General features: G+C 35.6%; 1 protein-coding gene across 3 annotated transcripts; it reads right to left on the bottom strand.

Annotated features, from left to right (window-relative positions):
• Positions 1–276: 276 nt before the first annotated feature.
• On the bottom strand, positions 277–21,491 carry mylk4b (myosin light chain kinase family, member 4b). Of its 3 annotated transcripts, none has more exons than XM_016448061.1 (14): positions 7,317–7,935; positions 6,401–6,488; positions 5,849–6,206; positions 5,206–5,420; positions 5,026–5,131; positions 4,573–4,666; positions 3,986–4,095; positions 3,738–3,879; positions 3,567–3,637; positions 2,566–2,694; positions 2,330–2,482; positions 2,141–2,219; positions 1,960–2,008; positions 277–1,625 (listed from the first exon to the last, which is right to left on the bottom strand). In XM_016448061.1, the coding sequence occupies exons 1-13, from the start codon at positions 7,824–7,826 to the stop codon at positions 1,964–1,966; spliced, it is 2,100 nt and encodes a 699-aa protein (XP_016303547.1). In that variant the 5' UTR covers positions 7,827–7,935; the 3' UTR covers positions 277–1,625; positions 1,960–1,963. The 3 variants fall into 3 exon arrangements, with proteins under 3 accessions (XP_016303547.1, XP_016303549.1, XP_016303548.1); XM_016448063.1 differs by lacking the exon at positions 7,317–7,935 and adding an exon at positions 21,274–21,491 and having other exon boundaries at positions 283–1,625; XM_016448062.1 differs by lacking the exon at positions 7,317–7,935 and adding an exon at positions 18,374–18,662 and having other exon boundaries at positions 283–1,625.
• Positions 21,492–25,816: the final 4,325 nt, after the last annotated feature.

Here is a 25,816-nt window from a genome sequence, read left to right as displayed (position 1 = left end):
GGTCTTTGCTGATATCTCAGTCTAGTCAAGCTGGTCTGTTAGCTGGTTTTAGTTGCTAAAGGGCTTTTTTTAGGGTCACATCGTTCATACATTATTGGTTGTGCCACAACCGTAGATAAAAAACAACAACCTTAAATGCCATTGCTCCGAGAAGAGATAGAAGGAATGAACAAGACAATCAAATGTTTGTTCAAAATATATTTTAATTTAGATAATATTTAAAGTTCTAACGCACATACACCACATAAGGCACTTACAAGTACAACAATATATCTTTTAAATAATGTACAAGTACTAATATATGAAAGTACTGTATTTTCCCTGTAGTTTATGAGCTATTATATTTCAGCTTTCCTCAATCCAGTCATCGCATATATAAAAACTGAAATCAAAACATAAAAATAAATAAATCTTTTATTAACGCTTAGACATCATGAAGTGATAGTCCTGGTTTTTCAGCTTTCACTTAGAATCCTAGTGTCTAAAAACACTACTTTGTTAGCCATCAGCTGACGTACAATATATTTAACTCCATTTACTATTTTGTGAAAGCATTTCAAGTAAACATCAGAAAACAGTATCTTTATATATAGAACCACACAAAACACACAATACAATTGTAGGTAGTGTTCTGTTTTTTTGTTTTTTTTTCGTTTGCCTTCATGGAAGGTGAGATGTCGACTACAAAGAGAGAGAGCGAGCAAGACCAAAAACAGCCAGTCTTGAAGCTAGTGTCCCAGTCTCAAATTTCTAACTTAAAAAACATGTGTACACAAAAATACAACGAAGTGTGAGATCAGCAGCATTACCTAAGCATTTTGCACAATACATTTGCCCTATGGGAAACCCTCTAAATAACATTCTAAATGACATTATTGAATAAAATGTTGTAAGTGAGAGCTGTATTTGGGTCATGGTTATTTGTATCAGATAACAGTAGCTACATGCACACATACAAACTCCAAACTCTGACATTTAGACTTCCTGAAAATCAGCAGAAATTACATAACATTCAAAAAATGATAGATTATATGCCAGATTTTGACATTAAGGGTGCTAGAGTTTCAAGTGTAAAATACAGTACCGTTTTTCCTGTGTGAATTCTAATGCCTTCACAAACATTACGTGAATGAAATGTTACCATAAACCAGTGATGTACAGAATATTACCATAAGACTCGATATATTTGTGCGTATAGAGTATGAATGATGATTTCTGTTGCACTCTTAGTCATTCACATACTTCCTCCAGTCCTGGCCTATTATAAAGTACACATACAAGACCAACTTACTGTAGAATTAACTGTATGTAGTAATTTTTCATAAGACGACAGCCACCAGACAGTTAAAAAAAAACACTTAAACCAGGACTGAAGCACAGGGCAAGTTTGTCATAGAGCCATAAATGGTTAACATTTTACAAAATGGTGAAATATTCTTGTAAGTGGAGAGCTGTACTTTTAATGTGTTGTATGCTGTTTTAACTTAAGGTTGAGGTAAGTCAGTAATAGACATTGTACAGTTCAGTATTTGACTGTAATATTAAACAGATGTTGTGTAGTTGTTCAGGTACAGCAGTATTGGTCCAGTGTGTCACCAAGGCATCAGGAGAGCCAATGATCACTTCTGCAGAAAACATTAAATTAAGGATACCACAACTAAATGTTTATTACTTTTTTAACATTTAAAGGGACAGTCCACCAAATAAAAATAAATTCTGTCATCATTTACCCTTCCTTATGACTTCCTTTCTTCTGCAGAACACAAAAGAAGATATTTTAAAGAATGTTGGAGCACAAAAAAACAATGGGTGAGACAGGAAACTGTTATCAACAGTCTTCTTTTGTGTTCTGAAGTAGAAAGGCATACAGGATCGGAACGACACGAGTGCGAGTAAACAATGACAGAATTGTCATTTTTGGGTGAACTATCCATAGATATTTCAGGTTATGCATCTTACCTGTTTATCCCTCTGGAGGAGGGGCATGAGAAGAGTGACACTTGTTTTTCTTTGAGAGAAACAGGTTCATTAATTATAATTTGCATTTTAATATATATATAATATATAATTTAAATTATAATATATATCATTTTAATTTGCTTTATTTCACTACTGCCATAAACTCAACGCTGTTATTAACCTTATGGTGTAGACGGTAGTGAAGTGCTCGGTCTGAAAGCCATGGGTGTTTCAGGGACTGGGATGCACTCATTCTCCAACTGCACAAAAAAAAGAGAGACTTGCATTAAAACACAAACACCCAGGTAACTTTTCAGAATTAAAAATAGAGGATTTGTCAGACTTAGCCAACTTCTGGGGACACACAAACCTTTTGCTCTTCACAAGCAGGCGTGAGATGAAGTCTTTGGCCTCCTCAGAGATGTCGGCAAACTCTGCTTCTTCAAAACTCCACTGACATGCCAGGATGTTATTTAGTGTCTCATTATCATCCTCACCCAGGAACGGAGACAAGCCACTGAGCCTACACACGCAAACACAAGTACGTTTTACAAATCTCGCTCCTTTTGGTATTATATGATTGTTCATTGGTGTCTATGGACTCACAGCATGTAAGTGATGACACCTAAACTCCACATATCAGTTGGGAATGAGACAAATTCATAGTTGATAACTTCAGGAGCCAGGAACTCGGGTGTGCCAAAGTTCACCCTCAACTTTTCCCTGGGTTTATATCTGAAAGGAAGATGAAGAACAAATTGGCGTGATAAAAGCAGTAGATCCATATGACACAGTGGCTACGTTTACATGCACAATTTTTGGTTCAATCGGACTGAATTCATTCCGATTGATGAATCTGAATGTAGTGTTGACCATGAACGCTAAATAAAGTGATCGGGTTGATGTGCACGTTTATATGTCACAGGCTTCAAATCGGAATTGATTTTTTTTTACATGCCCACACTGCACAAATATAGAGTTTCTCACTGTTTGCACATAATAACCACTCTCCTACACGGTTTCTTTATTTGTTTTTAACAGCAGAATTAATATTTATCCATTTATGGACAAATATAGGCTACATGCATATAAACCGCTGTGCCGTGCTGCTCATATTTATCACGCAGTGCCCCTCCCCACGCCCAAAACGGGTTGCCTGTGGATGAAAGTCCAAAACAAGGACTGGTGGGAGGTTGTCCTGCTCCACTTCACAGTTGCCGAGTGAAAGGAGAGTTTTATAATGACAGGACACGCATTTATACAACACTTTATTCAAAAGGAAGAACCGCTCGTTCCGCGCGTCATACGTCATTACGCTATTTCTGCATCATTACACATGCGCAGTCCTTTCAGTTTCGGGGTTCAACTTCAATCCGATCGAGTGTTTACATGCACTCTCAATCGTATTAGAAGAGGAATAAACCACCCCCTTCAATCCGATCGAAATTTCATTCCGAGCGAGCTCAATCGGATCGATTAAGGTGTTTACATGAAGGCTTTTCAGTCCGATTGAGCCGTCAATCCGATTACAAACGGATTAACGTTATTTGGTTGCATGTAAACGTAGCCAGTGTAAACACATACACAGAAACAAATAGCCTACTAACCTTCTTGCAAGCCCAAAGTCAATTATCTTCACCTTGTTTGTTTGTCTACTGACACAGAGAATGTTTTCAGGCTGTTGACAGTGTAAACACAGGTATTTCAAACTTCTTGTTCTTTTTTATGCTGCTGTTAAAACTGTTAAATGCTGTTATTAACAAGAATGTGTCTGGTACCTTTAGGTCGAGGTGTAATATGTACATCTTGTGCATATACTGAAGCCCTTCACTGATCTGTCTGATGAACAGAACTGTGTCCAACTCGGTCAGCTTGTAGTTCTCATCTATGATCCGGTCAAACAGCTCTCCGCCATCAACACTAGGGGGTACACAGGGTACACAAAATACACATAGAAACAAAGCATGAATGAGATTCAGTTAGAGAGAATGTCTGTGTGTGGAATGTGTTTTTCGATGTAACTTACTACTCCATCACTAGAATGATTTCATGTCGAGATTCAAAGGTGGCGTAGAGCTGGATCAGATTGGCATGATTCAACTGGTTCATCACTTCAATCTCACACTTTACTACCTCCTGACAACACAAACTTGTATGAAAATCAATGATTCATTACAATTCATTTATTATGGTTTTAAAGCAGTGGTTCGAGAACCAGTGTTGATATCTAAAAACTAGCTAAACTAAATTAATACTATGAGAAAATGTTGTAAAACTGAATAAAAAGTAAAGCTGAAATAAAATACAATATAAATATTAGATGTAAAATTTAAATGAAAAAAAACTAGAAAATAAGGAAATTACTAAAACTGAAATATAAAAAAAAGAAAAATGACAAAAGCAGATAACCACATTACTAAAACGTAAACCAAAATTAAAACTGAAAATACAAAAATAAAAGCTGATTCAAAACATGAATCAACACTATAATAGTATACATATAATACTAAAAATATCACTGTTGTGGGTCACCAAGTGGTCCATAAGTTAATTGGGTGATTTAAAAAAAAAAAAAAACAGGAATGATATCTTAAAATGGACACAGGCATTTACCTTCTCTTTCTGACTCCTGGCTTTAATGATCTTTGCTGCTAATACGAGGCCAGAAGATTTCTCTACACATTTGTGCACCATGCCAAAGCGTCCTCTATCAAAATCAAAATAAGAAACACATTTAAATCACAAAATTTGGAAACTTTAAATTTCCACATTCTTTTTAATACCACAAAGGAAATGTACTGTAATCTCCTCTTGTCTCTAGGTATTTACTTTCACTAAGGGCTAAAATATTCAGCATATCTTACTCTCTCGATGTCCCCACCCCCCCCCACACACACACACACCTGTCTGTCACTTTCATGCCCTTGTGTATCATGTGTCCTATAAGCTCTTAAAATGCTTAGCAATCTTATGCCATGGGTTCAATGTCACAGGCATCTTACTTTAAAAATTCCTTTGATGTAAACAAATCTAATATAATATGATGCAACATAAATACTAACTCACCCTCCAAGTACTTCCTCTTTATTGATAGTGTAGTAACTTGTAATCTGGTGGGTTTTGGTTGTCACTAGACGGTGCTCAAATGGTGCAGGTGGAGGAGGGGAAGAATCTGTAGAAAAGATTAGGAAATGTAACTACAAAAAGGGAAATATATTTACAGTTATTCTTAGACTATTTTCTTACCAATGACATACGCGTCAATTACTGGCTCTGCATCTTTCCTCTCCTCTTCTGTCCCCTCCTCTGGTCCCACCTCTGCAGCTTCAAGTCCTGCTTCCTCTTCCTCCTTCAATTCCTTATCCTCCTCCTCCACTCTGCTTTTTTTAAGTTCATCTGTCAGATTCTCGTCAGTAACATGCCTCTTAGTGCTGAAAGTTATTTCCAGATTCTCCTCACAGCTACATGAATATATAAATTAAAAGAGAGGTAATATAAAATATCTCTTATCTTAGTATCTTTTTATATTTTAAAATATAATTCATTATATAAATCCATCAAATTTTGAATATTGTTGTATTTTGAATATTGTTGTATTTTGAATATTGAGCCGCAAATCAGCATATTAGAATGATTTCTGAACATTTAGCTTTGCCATCATAGGAATACATGACATTTTAAAATATATTCAAATAGAAAAAGTTCAATTGTAATAATAGTACACAATATTACTGTTTTTATTGTATTTTGATCAAATAAATGCAGCCTTTGTGAGAATAAGATACCTATTTCAAAAATATTAAAAAGTCTTACAGTCCCAAAACATTGTAGTAGTAGCGTATTTACAATTTATTTGAACCAAATTCGCATCTGAATATCCAGGACATACCTTTCTGGTGCGACTGTAATGCTTTCATCTGTCTGGCCAGATGAGTTCAGAGCAGCTAGCTGGCTTTCTTCAGATAACCATAAAGCCTCCTCTTGTTTTAACCTTTCATCTTCCTCCTTTTTATCCTCCTCTTTTATCTGTAATAATTCAGCAACAATTTCTTGCTCTCTTGCCTCTTCTTCCACTGCATCCTGTTGTTTGTCATTTTTTCTTTCCCTATATTTCTCTCCTTCTTGCTCTTCTTCAATAAGATCCAGACGTGCAGCTGTGTTGACTGCTGTCTCTGCCGTGCATTGAGAAAGCTGATTGTTCTGTTGGTTGAGCTTCTGCACTTCTTCAAATCCAGCCTGGACTAAGTCTTGAAAAGGAGGGAGAAAGAAATTAGTACAAAGAACAAAGAATCTTAAACATTTCTTCTTCATTTCATGTCAAACATGTCTTTGTATTAAATCGGACAAAATGCTAAAAGTTTCAGTTTATTTACAGATTACAATTAGATTTTCAATGTGATCTCTGGCTTTTAAACTCTACTGTATGTTTTTTTTCCCTCACCTGATGCATCCAGTGGTTTCTTTTTCTTCTGGGTTTTTAAACCTTTTTGGTACACTTTAGATTTCTCCTTCCCATCCTTTTCTCTAAACTAGAGAGAGAGAAAAAACAACAGCAGAGAAAGAATGAAGAGAAGAGGACATTTATTAGAAAGGACAGAGGTATAAGTATCTATGAAAAGTATAAGCATATGGTTACAAGTGAAGTGTCATAATAACACAAAGTCTAACCAGTGTAAAAAAACAACATGATCATTTATTAACACTCCTTTAAATAAAAACACCTGCTTTCAGTGACACGTACATGCATTCAAATGCTCTGAGCTGCTAACGCGCAATGAATCTGATATTTCTGATCACACACAATCATCTTATGAGCTGAATGCACAGTTGTGTCCATGAGCTGCTACTGAGAATCACTCATCATGTCATCGGTCAATCTGTTTTATAAATGGCTCGAGCCAATGACAAGGACAATAAACCCATGAAAAGCCCCTGGTGGAAATGCAGCACAGCTAGACACAAAAATAATTAGGAAAAAAAAGAACATTTAATGCATATGCATCCAGCTTTTTTGTTTTCAATATTTGTGCAAAGATAAAGAACAAACTTCACACAACATAAAAAGCAAATGTGAACAATTCATGGGTAAGATAAACATATTTCCTCTCTTGTACAGAAGTCCACTTTTGTGCAACAATAACCTTTTTAATTCATTCATCAGGTCAGCTGCTTCACAGATTTTACTAACTAATGCTAATTTTGCACATAAGTGTTTGTATACTGAAAAAAAGTGTCTTTGTTAATGTGTTTGGCTCATTCGTTCACTGTAGTTTGTACTTGTTTTCATCTATACTTGAAATATGTATCCAAATGAGTAATTCAAACACTGAATTGGTGCATAAAACATCTAAACTCACCCTGCTGCTGGATTTTGAGTGTGTGTTTTTCAAGAGATCGGCCAATCTTGAGTGTTTCAACGCTTCAGCAACAAAACTGACAACCTGCTGAATGCCGCTGACTAGTCGCTCCAAAGCATCAAGTCGCTGATCCTGTTGTTCCTCCTTCTCTCGAACAGTTTCTATAACAACACGCACATCGCACAACATCTGCTCCATGCTTCGTCCACCTGCAGCTGTGCCTTGATCTTGACCGATGGTATCCAGTCTTTTCAGAGACGCTTCCTGCAGGGCGAGGAGTTTGTCCATCTTATCACTCAGATCATTGACTTGTCCTTCAATATGTACAAGAGCAGAAGGCGAGGAGGATTTCGATGAAGGCTGATCAGAAATCGATGAAGATGGATGTTTGTTTGAGGTAGAAAGCGAAGCTCTTCTTGCTGTTGCTCTTCCACCGTTCAATCGTTTCTGAGCATGAAGTGGTTTGGGGTCATAAACCCAAGCAAGAGACTTCACAAGATTAGAACTCATGATGACACTTTAAAACAAGTTAAAACAAATAGAAGTTTATCTTATTTTCTTCACGTCCTCTTGAAAATGCTTCCCAACCTACAGCTCATTTGTTCTCATTCTCTTGCTATCTCTCTGTCTGGTGTCTTCAGCTTCAAAACCGATGCTTTTTATAGGGGTCAGCATGCTTCTTCCTATTGGCCGGTGTGCGAGTGGTCAATGTAATGTCGCTGTTATCTTCTGGAGGAGGGGCTGCGGTGTGCGATTAGAGTGTAAATCCTAGAGCCAGGTGTGAAGACATTGAAACCAGAGTGGGTGCGAGAAAAAGAGCCTGATGGACTCAGAGAGTGACATATCGACGACAGCACTGACAGATCTTTTCAATGTAAAGACTGTTAAACCAGTAGATTTCTCCTGATCGACTGACAATCAACACCCACAGATAAAGGGACTGTGTTCATATGTTACTGTACAGAACTCTGATCCCTTTGTTCCAGGCGAGAGAACGCAATGAGCCACAATGAGCCAAGTGCAAATGTGTGATTGAACAAGAGCAGGTGCACACAGCTGAGTCTATTGAAAAACTGGGACAGAATAGTTGTTGGGACATTGAAATGGCTCAGACTTCTATTTTCAACGTGGTTCCACTGTCTTGTTATTCTACGAAGCTCTATATGAGCCTGAATTTGAACTGCATGAGAAAGATGCTTTTGAACTTGTAAATAAAACAAAAACTACTAGAGTATGTTTTAGAAGAAAATACTATTTTTTTTCTACTTCAAAATTTCATGTTTATCAGTGTTTATCATGTTCATCAATTTAACGTGTTATTTGCTGTTTCTTTTTGTTTAATTGTGAGGTTTACTAGCAATTTCTGAGTGAAAACTCAAAACTGTTTTAACACCAATTCTTTCTTTAATAGAAAGAAAACATGTAGACAGAAATTTAAATGTTTGCTGTAATGTTTGTTCCCACAGCTATGAGAAAATATGTAATATAATATCAAGGAATGTTAAAACTGTGATTCCCAAAGATCTAAAAAGTCCTAGAAATTATAACATTTAAAACAGTCTACAGTTTCTAGTGGCTATTTATTCCAGTTATTTATTATTTGTTATAGAATAAATAAATGATTCAATATTTTTCCTAAATTTAAGTTATGTTCAGCTCAAAATATTTAATTGACTAAAATTACTCCTTGTAAATGTAATATTTAAAAAAAATGCTTTTTAGCCTTCATTCAGAAAAGTATCAACAACTGGAAAAGTTTTTAAAAAACTGGGAAGATCCTGAATAAAATCATGGAAATTTCTACAATCAATATACATATTTGGTAACACTTTAATAAGGTTCCATTTGTTGTACAATGCATTAGTTAACATGAACATTATTAATCTTAGTTCATGTTAATTTCAACATTTACTAATTCATTATTAAAATAAAAAGTTAATATTATCTGTTAATATTATTTAATGGACCTGAGCTAACATGAACTAACAATAAACAGTTGTACTTTTATTAACTAATGTTAACAAAGATCAATAAATACCGTATGTATTGCTCATTGTTAGTTATTGTTAATGCATTAACTAATGGGACCTTATTGAAAAGTGTTACCAAATATTTCTATAGTTATGCTCAGCTTAAAATACTTCATTGGCTATAAATTATTGTTGACAAATGTAATATCTAAACAAATGTTTTTTTTTTAATCCTTGAGAATCCGGGAAAAACCACAGTAATGAAAAAGTTATATATAAAGAGTGAGTAGAAATCCTTTTCTATGGCAATTGACAGTGTGCTACAGATGCTGTCAATAGAGCTTAACTTAATATGTAACGAGGAATTTTCCTTTCAAATCATTCCAGCACCCCTCTAGCCTCTAGAGACAATCCAGACAGGTGCTACAGTGTACTTTTACCATAAACAGATAGATATAGTCCTGCTAAACGCCCTTTTCACACGCTACACTGTAACCCGATAGCTTGTAAATATTAACAAAACAACTAAGCAGAGGGACCGATAACATAGCTAAGCATACAATAATCTTATTTTAGCCTGGATCGTTGTGTGCCACACTGTATGTGATAGACCACTCCATTAAAAGCATACAGTTGATTGCTTGGAGGAATAATGGTTTGTTTTCTGATTGGCTGATGTATTAATAGCTAGCCGCTGCACATTCAGTAATCTCGAGAGGATTGGTGACGCCTTTGGTATGGGAACTTGATAATGTGAAGTGAGCTCCACCGTTCTGACAACAAGAGCTTATAAAAAGGGACTAAGTGCTCACATTCCTTTGTGTGATGGAGAGTGTTTGTGTACGTACATGCCTGACTGTGTGTATTTGTGTTTTAATTACTGGTTACAAAACCATCTAGCCTCACATGGAGATGGAATGAAGTGTCATTTATGAATACATGATTATATTAGAATGTGTTTTGCAATAGAAATGCATTTCGTTGCATAAAACGCATGGGTTCAATCAGTGGGACTGTCACTCACCCATAATGACTTTTATTCACTGGAAAGATTTTGCATGAATCTACAAGATCAAATCAGCATATTAGAATGATTTCCAACCCACGGTGAATTACTCTTCCAGGTTCTGACGTTATAGTTCCCCCACTCTATTGGCAGTAAATATAAATTACTACTTTTAGTCTCTGAAGTTAATATCAGCATATTAGAATGATTTCCGAAGGATCATTTGACACTGAAGACTGGAGTAATGGCTGCTGAAAATGTATATTTGCCGTCGCAAGAATAAATGACATTTTAAAATGGATTCACAGAGAAAATAGTTCTTTTTGAATTGCAATATTTCTTGTTTTTACTGTATTTTTGCAAATATATTCAGACTTGCTGATATTTCTTATATTAACAGGCGGTGTATGGCACTCATGTTTCCTTAACATCTTGGAAAGAGGCTGATAAACAAACAGAAATTTAACGAGATGGAATAGAAGGTAATGGCATCGCATGTGTTACATAATGGGGTAACATGATATGACGGCCCTGAAGAGATGATAGCGTGTAGAATATGTGTAGAATGACAAACAGGACTTGTACTTTAGCAGCTGCAGACTGATTGTAGCCTATAAACTGTCTGACAGTCACAGCAGATGTCACATAACTTCAGTGCTGCAACAAAAGGTGTTAAACATCAGAGTAATACACGAACAGATGTTAAAAACACATTATCATTTGATTTGATAATCACATTAGTGTTTTATCATGATTTTAGATTTCACTATGTGGAAATATTAGCATAATGCCGCCCAAATGTGGTTGTGATGAGATGATCTTCCAGTGTTTGACATTCAGAAATACACAGTTCATATGGTTTAATAAAGGCTGAATAAAAAATCCTCAATTGTATAGCCACAGGTGTGCGTGTGTTTTTTTTATGCATAAGTGTCTTTTTTGAGTTAGTATTTGTATTTAATAAAGCACCACTGCATCAAAATAATTGGTAAATGAGAAACATTACGTATGATAAACAATAATTTTAAGTACACTGCACTTAAACATTAAGCAAAAACAAATTTAAGCTTTTTAGTTTGACTTAATTGTTATTTATAATTGTTAACTTGTTAACTTAAAAAATTTGAGTTGCTTAATTAAATTTTTTGAGGTAATCGGTGTCCACAAAAATGGAGTATTCTGAACTTATCGGGTTTTACAGTGTAGGTTTGGCGCCTCATAACGATTGTATAGATATTTTTTACATTCATTAAACAACAGTTACATTTATAACAAAACCTGAAGTAAAATACATGCAATGTTTCATTAATCAAAATATCAAATACAACTGCTGTATCTGTAATAAAGTCAACTATATTAGTATGTGAATTATTAAACGATATACGAAGGGGTCAAATTTTTAAAGGAAACTCCGTCAGTAATTTTGGTTCATCTCACGCAGCCTAAATTGCATTTTGCCCTCCCTATAGCAACGGTAACTAACCAGCATCAACCGGGCATCATACACTAAGCAATTAAGGACAAAACTGAACACAACAAACTGCCTTGTTTCTAAAATATTAAACATGATATACTGTGACTGATTGGAATCATTGTGTGAAGTAAAAAAATCATAGTGTGAGTCTGCGTCCATAATATGCTATGTGAAATGTGTCAACTCAAATCTGCAGACTAGCTCTGATTTTAAGCAACTATCATCCAGACTAAATTGTGGCAAAAAATCTGGCCAAAAGTCATGTAGTGTATTCCAACCATAAATGTTGGTAACCAAAGAGTTGATGGTACAAAGTAAAAAAATAATATAGTTAAAATAAATTTATTTCATACTATAGTTCAAATCTATTAACATATTTTCTGACATATCACTTGAGACTTACTGATATAAAAATTATAATTAAACTTTATTTGGAGTTGCAAATAAATGCACAATGCACAATTCTTAATATTAAGCCTAAAATGAGTTTTAACGTCACTATTGATAAGGATTGCATGATCTTTGAATAATATCGGTCTTTAAATGCAAGATATTTAAAGTGTACCTAAAGTATACTTGCAATAGTTCCACTTTAGCACAATCAAATATACTTCAGTATTTCTTTAGTTGGACCTCAGCACTACTTCCACACAATTAAAGTGCATTAAACACAAAATTAGATGACGTTAACTATATCAGATTATTATACCAAAAGTACAATTGCAGAGTATTTTTATTAAGCACATAAATGTATTTGTAGTATACTTAGCATCAAATAAATGTATTTAAAATGCATTTTAGTATATTTAGGGTAGTCAATAGCAGGAAAAAATTACTATGGAAGTCAATGGCTACTGTAAACTGATTGGTTACCAACATTCTTGAAATACCTTCTTTTGTGTTCAACAGAAGAAATAAACTCATACAGGTTTAGAACAACTTGAGGGTAAGTACTGTAAATGCTGACAGAATTTTCATTTTTGCGTGAACTATCCCTTTAAACTGTGACAGTTAATGTGATATACCACAAGGGGGCAGAGATTACATACAACTGTATGCCAGAAATCTACTTTGTAGGAACCTAATAGAAACCTCAAGGATTCATATACAATATCAATTCATGGTTTAACAACAACAATTAAACTAAATAACAACACAATGCTTTTTTGTCCTTGTATGACAACCCTGCCCCCAGAACAACCAGTCTGAAGGTGATGACAGCCCATAAAATCAGACTGCTGCTGAATACCTCTTTAACTACCTGAAAAGACTGAGTGTCAATCACCTTTTTAATGCCTCAAAACTAATCCGCTTATAAATGTGTTAGATGGATCATGCTGGCACAAGCAAGTGGAAATGTCTGCACTGGCCAGAGAATGTGCATTTGCGTGTGTGATGAACAAATGTACAGGTGCGACAGTAACCGTACACCAACAATACAATCCTTACTCGAAATTGTAAGCAGAGAACTTTAAAACCTGTGTGGGTGTGCATATATGTGCACATGTATGTGTCCACAAGAGTGTGTTTGCTGCATCTCAATGTCAATGTATGCATATATAGAAAGAGCATGCGCAGGAGGCTATTTCAGTGTGGGAGGTAACAAAATGCCCCCCATCCCCTGATGGATTCCATCCTCCCTCCTTTTCCCTTCAAACTTGCCATCCCAGGAAGGTCACTGAGCAGTTTTTATGTTATTTCAAAGTACAACTCCATTTAAAGTTTTAAAGTTTTATGCAATGAATAACATGATAAAGGTGCAAAAACCTCAATTCAAAGACATTAACAATGTACTGCACAGTGCAATAAATTAAATTTTACAACAAATCTTATTTATATTAGTCCAAAAGGGTTACCTGGAATTGTTTGACATCAACATAGGGATAATCTTCTTTTTTTTCTGTCTCAATAGGAAATATTGTTTGAGAGATTTAGCAATTGAGAGGTAGTATATGCAGAAATCCATAATTTAGAGCTTATGACTTAGGTAATATAATAAAATGACTGAGCTTATGACTTAGGTAATATAATAAAATCTAGTAATATAGTACTAAAATCTATAAAAGTTTGTCATATTAATGCAGTTCATGCTGCTGTGCTGAATCACAGATGACACAACAGTCATATTTTCTAAATGCATGTATTCAAATTGCTTATATTCAGCATAAATCTGTTAATTGTAAAACAATTTATTCAATTAAAAGTATGAGCATGGTTAGCTGAAGAACAAGATATTTAATTAAATGTATGAGTTTAAAACAATTTGGATTTATTGATAAATATATAAACCTGGTTATTGTGCATTTAAACACATTTAGTTTATTAGTGCTATTACAGAGACTTTTCCCCTTTCATCCATGACTGACAAGTATTTGCAGTGTATTGTATGCAGATTATTAGATTTTAAAATGATTGTTAAAACTGTGTAACTCAAATGAATGAAAATTTTTATATATACAAATCAAATACACAAATCTTAAGCTTAGGCCTAAAAGATGGCAGATGTCTCTCAATATGTATATGGTCACATGGTGACACCTGACACTTAACTAACAAATCTGAAGTCTTTCATAATGCAGAGCTGTCGATATGAACCTCCCTCCCTCTTCACCTCCTCAGACACCTCTAAATCAGACGCGAAGACAAGAAGACTTGAGTTAAGCCAGAATTTTCACATTAGCACATGCTGTTCTAAACCTAGGGACAGATTATTTCAGGAGTAACACTATATTTTCTGTGCTTCTCCTAACACGTCAACACTTATCTTTACTTCATGAATTTTTTTACGACAAACATTAGATTCAATAAAAATAGATTTTTTTTGTGGGTTGTTAGTGAAATCCTCTGAAAGACCAGATCAGAGTAGCAGAGATTTCCACATACTGTATAAAGTACACTTCTGAGTTCCATTATTTTTTTTATGCATTAAAGGCACAAATCCCATATTTACTTGTTTTTCTTAAAATATATAAGCGCAAAATTAACTATCTATCTAGTTTTAAACATTTAAAATTTTGGCCCTATTTTAACGATCTAAGCACAAGGTCTAAAGCGCACGGCGCAGGTGCACTTAGGGCATGTCCAAATCCACTTTTGCTAGTTTAAGCGCATGGTCTAAAATGGTTGTCCCTATTCTCATAATGAGTAATGTGTGTGTTTTGGGCATAACGTGCAATAAACCAATCAGAGTCTCATCTCCCATTCCCTTTAAGAACCAGTGGTGCTTGTGCCATGGCGGATTTGCTATTTACACGGCGAATTTGCAAGCGCAAAGACAGAATGCGTCTCCAGAGAAACGGAGCTGCTTGTGCCCGAGCAAATAGGTAGCCTAATTCTGATACATGCAATGACTATCCATTATGACATGTAGGCATTTTTATATTTATGTAGCCTACACAATAATAATCTTTTACATTGCAATCCTTTAATTTATAATATTTGGCATGTTTGTGTGCTGCTGTGCGTCCCTGTGTGTGTAATAAGCAGAGTGTAGGCGCGCTGTGGACCCGCCTATACTAACGCGCTCTTTAAATAACAAGAAAAACCACTGTGCCATTGACTTTAGACCAGGTTTTTGTTGGTCAATGGCGCAGTCTATTTCAGTTGCCTCAAAATAGCAACGTGCCAGCAATGCGCCTGAACACACCTCTTTTTCAGACCAGCACGCCCATGAGCGCACAAATGGGTGCAAATGCATTTGCTATTTAAACACAAAAGAAGATAATTTGAAGAATGTTGGCTACCAAACAGCTGGTAGCCATTGACTTCTATTTTAATTTTTATCCATACTATCCAAGTCAATGCTTACATTCAACAGTTTGGTTACAGACATTCTTCAGAATATTTTTTTTGTGCGTGTTCAACAGAAGAAAGAATCTTATATAGGTTTCGAACAACTTGATGGTAAATAAATGACAGGATTTTTGTGTGAACTAGGGGTGGGCAATATTCTGGTAGACATGATTAACCGGTAGGAATGTGTCAACTGTAGTGATTTTGGAGTATCGTGTCTATCGCAGTTACACATTCACGTGACGTTGCTGTGCTACATGGTCACAAACACTTATCGTCTGTATGCGTTTCAAGCATTGCGGCTTAAAAACAAGTGACTTTAAGCTGTTGAAGCGCAATCAGCAGCGAAAGAGAACTCATTTCGGTATATACGCACGCTGTCTGAGAGATTGTTTCTGAGCGCTGTCAGAGAAGTGTGTGCAAGGAAAGACGGTGCTCATAGTTATTTTTGCCGCTTTATAGGCCTTGAACAGTTAAATACACACACTTGTTTGTATCAAAATGCCCGTCTTAGCAAGCATCCTCGTAAACACAGTAATTTAGGCATTAAGTGAAAGCAAACAGCTGAGAAAGAAAACATGTGTAAGTGAAAGCAAACAGCTGAGAAAGAAAACACATGTGTAACAGTGTATTGGATCCGGGCAGCTCTTAGAAGTGACAGCAGTCTAATATTCCTGCTGTCTGTCATTCATGTTAATCAAACAACAAAAGAGAGAAAAACTCTCACTAAATCAAGACTAAATCACTTTTGTAACTTTAATAAGAAGAAATATATATTTACACAGCGAAGAATATGAAGTATTTTATACAGTACATTTGATTACTTTATGCAATGTATGTAGCGTTTCTTTTTTTGTTGTTCTTATGTGTTTTTGTTCTATTGCTTATAATTAGTTTCTTATTTAATCACTGACTGATTACTAGTCTTCAGTGAGTTTGAGGTTTTTTTTTGTTTGTTTGTTTGTTTGTTTTTTATTCATTTTTTTGTGAAGATTTATGAAATTTTTAAAAATTTAGATATCATAAAGACCTTATTTAAAGCAAAAACAACTATATATCATTACCGTGAAATAAAATTACTCATATTGTGATATAATTGATTTTGGTCATATCACTCACCCCTAGGGTGAACGATGCCTTCAAAATTGTGATATCTAAGAAATGACCTCATTTGAACCCTTTGAAGAGCATGATGGGAAGTCAAGTAAATATTATTACTCCCCTTTATTAATTTTTAAAAAGACTGTAAAAAGTGCAAAGCAATCAGCTAGCAGGACTTTATGACTACCAATAATGAGTCACAGTTATAATTACCTCATGCACTATATAAGCAACACTAATATTTGTGGTCGAGACACATGTTGTTCTGAATGTCACTTGGGTGGGATGGCAGATCATTGAAATTACAATGGTGTCAAAACTAACACGAGAGAAGGAAGACAGTATACCTTCACAATCACAGTACACCTTCACTCTTTTTGCATTTACTGTCTGTACGTTTCTATGAGGTTGTTGCATTTCACTCTAGATATTTGCAGTGCAGTTTAGTCATTTCATTTTCAAAATATTGCTTTTATAATTGTGACCATTTAGAAATGTATTAATTGATTTAAGCATAGATATATACCAAAAAACATGGGTCTAGTGTTCTTAGTAACAAATCTTTCTATGATTTTTATGTTATGTGACTATTGTGTTAGGCCTATGTCACATTACATCACTTGTTCTATGATAAGTCTAGCTTATTTACTTTTCATATGGAAAAAAATAAAAAGACTTGGTAAAACTTTATTTTGATAGTCCACTTTAGACATTCTACTAACAGTAAGTAACTTTGCAACTACATGTCAACTAGCAGTCATTAGAGTATTAGTAGACTGTCTGCTTAATATCTTCTAACACTTTACTTTGATGGACCCACAACATACACCATACTGACTATGAGAATCTTTGCAAGTATATGTCAACTTATTCTGCTAACCCTAAACCTAACCTAACAGTCTACTCTGAGAGTTAGCAGACCTGCAGTTTGCAAATAAATGACAATTAGTTGACATGTAGTTGACATTTAGTTACAAAGTTACTTACAGTTAGTAGAATGTCTAAAGTGAACTATCAATATAAAGTGTAACCAGACTTATAAACCACATTGAGTAAATATTAAGTACACATTACGCACTTGGATTCTATATATCACGTTAAATCACCTGTGAATTTTAATCAGTATCATCAAAACTGTCTGCTTTGTGAAAAAGTGCAAAGATAACCTATTTCAAATCAAAACAAAATTTACACTTCTATATATTCAACAGCAGTCTTTGAAATGGACAAAATCCTCAATATCATCATATTTTGCTTTTAAATCTATTTCTTCTGTGCATCAATAGTTATCCATGCATTGCAGGTGTTTTCAACCAAACTCTCAGATAAACCCCCAGTCTAAAAAATTTTTTTTTTCTGTAAAACTTAATTAACTACATGAATTAATTTTTATTCATAAGAACATTATGCAGTATTGCTACATGATATAATGCTTAACAGCTCATTAGTTGGAAATTTAGTTAATTCAGTTTTACGTTTGAAGTTCTATATTTTCTTTAAAGACCTCATAATTACTATCAGGAACCACTTTAGGGGCTTTATATCATACATTTACAGCTATTTGATTTAACTTTACAATGGATTATTCAAAGCTAATGAAAATAAAAAGTGCTTTATGTAATATAAGACGTTGCTTAGCATTCAAATCACAAATTCATGTAAATGCAATCATGTGGATTAGCACAAAATGACATTTGGAAGAAAAAGGTTGTACCTGAATGTCAATAGATGCACTTTCTGGGGAACTGTCTCTTTTCCTCTTGTACGTAAATAAATTCCAAAATCGTCTCCATAGGATTGATGCAACCAAACACACACTTCCCACAATCCAAAGGTCCTTATCCTGCAAGAAGTTCTCCATGGCACCTACATTCACACCCAGCAAGTCTCCACACAACTGCAGCCTATTCTTTTTAACTTTCCTTAACTTTGTCTTAGCAGTCTGTCTACCTCTATATCTCTTTCTTTTAATGCCCGTAAGGTTGTTGACATGAGCCGTGCAGGCGAGCTACAGATTACGAAAGGTGGGCAGTCACAGCAAAGGAGAGACATGGGTAACAGGGAGAGAACGCTCCCCCTCTTCCATATAAGTCAGTCAGTCAGTGAGACAAGAGGTGGACAGGTGGAACTCTGGCTCCACGGCAAACGGAGGGCAGTTAGCAGAACTCGATGTATCCTTTAACGTTAGACACAGCACTTAAAAGTGCTCACTCACACTCTCTCTCTCACACACACACACACACACCCACACAATGGGGTGAATGGCACATGGTCTGTATAATCTGACACATCCATATGCAAGCAGCATACTCAGCATATCTAAGGTACACTGATACTTTAGAGCATTTTAAAGAGAAATGGCAACTTGTCATAGATTCTCCACATGTGTGACTACTATAATCAGACTAGAGATATGTGCACGTGCACGATGACATTCAAACACACAGTCACAGCTATTCAAAACACCAAGGCTGTGTAATCACACTCACAAAGCGATAAGAGATATGTTGGGGGTCAAACTGCAACAGTAGCGATCTGATTTAAATAGACTGCAGTTCTTGAGTTACTTCTTTCTGACTTTGCTTTGCACCCTATAGGTAATCTGGCACACAGTCACAATACACAGTAATATAAAACAACAAGAATTTGTATTGAATATTTGTAATATTAATCAACAAAAAATTGTTGTGACTGTGTGTGTGAAAAAAATTATATATAGGCCTATATATTATATACACACACACACATACATACATACATACACTACATATAATGCAAGAAGCATAATAAAATATGCAGGATATATCCATTTCCATATAACTATTCACAACAAAAAGTTATTAAAACTGTACATTAAAAGGTAAAAGGCCCTACCAAGACAAAAGTAACTAAATATTTTGTAATAAATAAACAAATAAATAAAATCTTGTTATTATAAAACTGGGTTTCTTAATCCATGATCTGTCCAGTGACCAACAGGTTTCCCTTAACTATGCTCAGAAACAGAGAAATTGTGTGAAAACTGATGACAAATCACCCACAAAAAAACTTTAAATACATAATAATAAGCTATGTAAGCTATAAAACAACAAGCAGATAGATGCATAGTACGTTTAAAGGTGTGTTTAAAGGGATATTCATACTAAAAAAAAAATGCTAACCGCATATAGTCTCAGATATCACTGATATAAGAAATGTCACAGGTGTAGTCGTATGCCCTATTGAGTCAGCAAGCAATGTGGTAAAATATTACATGAACTGGCGCCCCCTTCTGGATGGTCAGTAAACATACACAGTGCTACAGCACGTTTATGGTAGGCTATTCATGACCTTGCTGCTTTTTTGAAAGTTGATAAACGTTTTTGGGTGTGCTGGCATGTGTATGTTGGACTGCGTGTTAATGTGTGCATGTGCAATCTCTATAAAAATATCCAGAAGTATGGCATAGGTTGTAGGCTAAGTGAAGAAAGTATTTTTAACGGAAAGTTGAACTTGAAAGAATTTTGTAGTTATTTTCAAATGAACTGTGATATGGTGTCACATACCACAGACAATAATGTCCTCATTTTGCAAAAACAAACAGGAAATTTCTTCACAGTTATAATGGGAGTGATTCATGGTAATACAGCTCCCTATATGGGCATATTTAAAACAACACAACTAGCTATAGTACACTATACCCTTTAAACTTTTGGGGTTGGGAGATTTCTTAATATTTTTGAAAGAAGTCTCACCAAGGCTGCATCTATTTAATCAAAAATAGAGCAAAAAAGTAATACTGTGAAATATTATTACAATAAAAAAATACCTGTTTTGTATTTGAATATGTTTTAAATGTCATCCTAATCATAATAATATGCCAATTTGGTGTTTAAGAAACATTTCTTATTATATTTTTAACGGAAAGTTGAACTTGAAAGAATTTTGTAGTTATTTTCAAATGAACTGTGATATGGTGTCACATACCACAGACAATAATGTCCTCATTTTGCAAAAACAAACAGGAAATTTCTTCACAGTTATAATGGGAGTGATTCATGGTAATACAGCTCCCTATATGGGCATATTTAAAACAACACAACTAGCTATAGTACACTATACCCTTTAAACTTTTGGGGTTGGGAGATTTCTTAATATTTTTGAAAGAAGTCTCACCAAGGCTGCATCTATTTAATCAAAAATAGAGCAAAAAAGTAATACTGTGAAATATTATTACAATAAAAAAATACCTGTTTTGTATTTGAATATGTTTTAAATGTCATCCTAATCATAATAATATGCCAATTTGGTGTTTAAGAAACATTTCTTATTATTATCACTGTTGAAAACAGATGTGCCATGTAATATGCTTGTGGAAACACTAAAACCTTTTTTGATGAATAAAAAGTTCAAAAGAACAGCATTTTGATCAATGCCTTGCTGAATAAAAGTATTTCTTTCATATTAATAAAAAATCTTTTGAACAGTAGTGTACATATTCCTATGAGATGATGCACAACACAGGCTTGGCTTCTAACCAAAATATCTGTTCATTCAAATTAACCTCCAGAAGTTTTTTTTTTTTTGAATGAACATGTGTGTCAGTGTCTAACTTTTTTTTTTTTGGAGCGTTACCTGCTCCAGGGTCTTTAGTTGGACATGTTTGAGCTCCCAGTAAGAACGCATTCTTTCTACTCGTTCAAGGTGGCCAAAAAATGCAAGTCGACCCATGTCAAGTTCCTTGACCCGTGATTCCTCTCCCTCCATGGCTCTGTTGTTATGAAATACAGGACATGGATGGGCAGCAGCTGTTTTACTAGACGTGGCACACTTTCTCTTCTTGTCTGCAGTAAACTTGGTATTGTCTTCTGAGCTAAAAAAAAGAGAAAAGATTAAGAATCAACCAATCAATCAATATGGGGGAAAACTCAATAGGCCTTAAAGCCAGCTGATCATGATACACATGCTTTATTAGACTGATATTGCTTTTATCCACCTTATTTTGCAAGGCGTAACTTCTGTTAATGTGTAAGATTTTCAGTTCATTAATATAGTGTAGGTAGATTAAATGACTAGAAGATTAAGAAAGTTCAGTAAACATAAATGATAATCATTATTTGTTAAAACATTAGACAAAGACTGAAAACACACAAGACTCAATCAAATATTATTATCCAGGTCTGGAACAATGACTCTGTGGAGACCCTAAGAGGATGTTTTGAGCTTACCGATTGGGGGATGTTTTTTCAGAGCAATGATGGCGATTTGGATATGATTAATGATTCCATCTGTTCATATATGTCTTTTTGTGCTGATAATGTGATACCAACTAAGAAAGTTACTCTTTACCCAAACAACAAAGCTTGGGTCTCTACAGAGATGAAGCATTGTATTAACCTCAAAAAGATTGCCTTTATGGAGGGTGATAAAAGACGTGTTAATGAACTGAGAAAGGAACTGCGAGATAAAACCAGGTTGGCCAAACTTTGATATAAAGACAAGATGGAGGAGAGGTTTATTAAAGGAAATACGAAGGCGGCATGGCAGAATCTTAATATGATGATGGGAAGAGCCCAGGCTTCAACACGAGTTCAGTGTCCAGACCCTGCCTCCTTTGTTGAGCAGCTGAATGATTTTTATGCTAGGTTTAATATGAATAATTCTGGAGTGGATTGGGACCAGACTGATTTAAGTAATCCCCCAACATCAATCAGCGTGGAGGAACAAAGGGTTGTCTCCATCCTCTCCAAATTACAGCCAAGGAAAGCTCCTGGTCCAGATGGACTTGAGAGTCGCTTATTGAAAGAGTGTTCGGCCCAAGTAGGCGGGATGGTGGCTCAACTCTCCCAGTTGTCCTTGAACACTGGGTATGTCCCGAGAGCATGGAAGGACACAACCATTATTCCAGTTCCAAAAAAAACTCATGTCAAGGAGATGAAGAATTTTAGACCTGTGGCTCTTACCTCAATTCTCTGTAACTGTATGGAGAAGGCGGTAGCAGGGGAGCAGGTGGAGCAGGTTGAGGCCTTTACATATTTGGGCACTGAGATTGACATGCATTTATCTTTTACACAGCAGGCAAATAGTGTCTATAAGAAAGCTCAACAGCGATTATCTCTTTTGAGAAGGCTAACGGGCTTTAATATAAGACAGGATATTTTAACAGCAGTGTTTAGCAGCTTAGCCTTCCCCTGGCCACAGCCAGTTGGGGCAAAAATGCAACTAAATTTGACAAAAATGCCCCTGCACAAACAAATTAAATCTATTACGACTGTTGCTAACAAAATGAAAATGAATAGAAAGTGTCGATCGCGGCATTAAATTAAGATCTGCTCATGTTGCACCGTATTTCATTTTAGGCGTTAGGTCGTAAATGTATCTGGTGTCAGGGTTGCCATGGTAACCAGGGTCCTGGGCCCTGTTCACAGACAACTTGGCACCCAGTATGTTTATTGGGTGAGGGGTCTGTGAACGTTTGTTAATCTAATTAATAATTGATTTGTTAAATCAAATGAAAAATTGTGTTTTTGATTGGTCCAGACGCTACATAAGCATTTATCTTTTACACAGCAGGCAAATAGTGTCTATAAGAAAGCTCAACAGCGATTATCTCTTTTGAGAAGGCTAACGGGCTTTAATATAAGACAGGATATTTTAACAGCAGTGTTTAGCAGCTTAGCCTTCCCCTGGCCACAGCCAGTTGGGGCAAAAATGCAACTAAATTTGACAAAAATGCCCCTGCACAAACAAATTAAATCTATTATGACTGTTGCTAACGAAATGAAAAAGATCTGCTCATGTTGCACCGTATTTCATTTTAGGCGTTTTTATATTGTTGAGCATTATAACCAATCACACACGATTCTGTTGAGCTTAGGACTGCAATGGCTAATCAGAGGCGTTCAGATGAGTCATCGCTGAAACTCATCAGTTTTGAGGGCGCGCCGTTCGCTGACTGAATTCCGGACGCGCAGATGTACGTACAATGTAAGTAAGACATTCATTTAAAGGGGTCATGTGATGCTGCTAAAAAGAACATTATCAAGTTGCATCAGGGATGGATTACTGACCGGGCCAATGGGGCCAGTGCCCAGGGGCCCTTGACTACCAAGAGCCCGGGGGGGCCCAGGGCTTTAATGTTGCGCGATCCAGTTTGGTACGAAAAACCCATCAACAATGAAAACGAATGTTTATTTATGCTTGAATATATGTGTCCCTTAGCCTATACAATGCCTCTTGAACAAGGCTCTTGGTCTATGAGGGCTCTCAGGCACTCCTGTTACTATTGGGCCCTGTAAATATGAAGGCCTCCGAATATTTTATAGAACCAGGGCTGTAGCTGGGGTATCCGGGGCCCAATGCAGGTTGTTGCTGTGGGCCCCCTTGAAAACGCGTTCCGGAAGGAGGGACCCTTCAAGCCCGGGGCCCCTAGAAATGTCACCACCTTTTGCCCCGCTAGCAACGGCCCTGTGTAGAACCATTGTCTGTCCCATACGGTTTCAAATTATATTTATTTGAACCACTCTTTGAGCTTCTTTCTTTGTGTAAAGGGTATAGGAATAAGTACTATTTGTCAGAATCAGAAAGAGATTTATTGCCATTGCACACACAAGGAATTTGTTTTGGTGACAGAAAAAGCTTATAGTGCAGACTCTGAGACAACAACAGTACACAGATAGTCAAATTAAAAATAAAGATAAAGATATGTGAATAAGGGGGGCATAGAGAGAGCAATTGAGTCTGTTTTAGCATAGTAAAGATTTAAATTTTGGCTAAACTCACTTGGGGGCCACAGAACGCGTTTTTCCATTCCAATGCGCTACTTTTACATTGTTTTTCTATGTAAACAAGCGCTAGACAGACGTGTATACCCGTTGCGCTCACGTCTTGCAGTCTTTTGCAGTGTCTCGCGCATGACACGGCGTGCTAAAAACTTTAAAACGTGTCTCTAGACCTAAAACCCATTTTACCCCCATTCCACTCCTCGTGTCTCGCGTTTTTCAAAGTAAAAACATTCTGTGTGAATGTGTCATTAAGCATTTCCTGATTAATTTAGTTAATTGTAACATTTAGTGTGGTTTTTTTTTTTTTTTTTACTATAATCAGACAATAATGTATACTGTTATTGTCGAATGAGGCCTTAAAAATGAATTAGTTAGTTCTCGGCAAAAATGCTAATTTTTTTCTCGTTCCGGTTCCATAGTTACCAGTTAGAACAAAATATAAAATACTGCTTTATTTATTCTGAAACAAGTCATTTAAAATTGTATTTGTTTATTTTAATTTTAATTTTATCAGTCTACAGTAAATAGACTTTAAACATGACTTCTTTTGAGAGTTGTAGAGATATTTCCTCATCATATATCCTCAAATATATTAGATATAATTAAAGTGTATATATAGTTGGGGTATATAGTTATAGTATATTTTATTTACAAATGTTTGATTTTTTATTCGTTAGACTAGGCCTTAGGTAAGCAATAAGGTACATAAGGCCGTGCTGTATCGTGAATAAATCATAGCTGAAGGGCATTGCATTGATTTATTCACGATACAGCAAGGCCTCGAGCACCTTATTGCTTTTATAAAATGGTTACCACACAATAAAAAAGATTAAAACCAAAAATGTATGTATTTAAATTTTATTTTTTTAAGCAAGTTTGTTAAATGCCGTCCTTTCGCTAAAAAATAGTTTCTGACAGAAACAGTAAACGGCAAGAGAATGTTCTGAACATGCCTCATCTAATGGAGCTTAAAGGGTTAGTTCACCCAAAAATGAAAATTCTGTCATTAATTACATTAATTACTTAACAAATTAAGATATTTTTGATGGAATCTGAGAGCTGTCTGACCCTGCAAAAACAGCAATGCAACTGAAATGTTCCCAAGTCCAGAAACGTAGCAAGGAGATCTGTAAAATAATCCATGTGACATCAATGGTTCATCCGCAATTATACGAAGCTACGAGAATACCTTTTGTGCGCAAAAGAAAAAAAATAATAATAAAAACTTTATTCAACAATTCGTCTCCTCCGCATCACCCTGGTGCCATTTTGGAGAATATCCGCTGGACGTAAACAGCGTATGCTGTTCTGTTTCAGCTGCGTCACACAGATACGCTGTTTTCGTTCAGATCAAATCACAACAACGTAGGAAACAGATCCGGCGTGACGCAGCT

The sequence above is a fragment of the Sinocyclocheilus anshuiensis genome, unplaced genomic scaffold (assembly GCF_001515605.1).
Source record: "Sinocyclocheilus anshuiensis isolate Anshui unplaced genomic scaffold, SAMN03320099.WGS_v1.1 scaffold423, whole genome shotgun sequence".
Lineage (NCBI taxonomy): Eukaryota > Metazoa > Chordata > Actinopteri > Cypriniformes > Cyprinidae > Sinocyclocheilus > Sinocyclocheilus anshuiensis.
The sequence above is the reverse complement of the archived record's forward strand: the minus strand, read 5'-3'. Positions and strand labels throughout refer to the sequence as shown.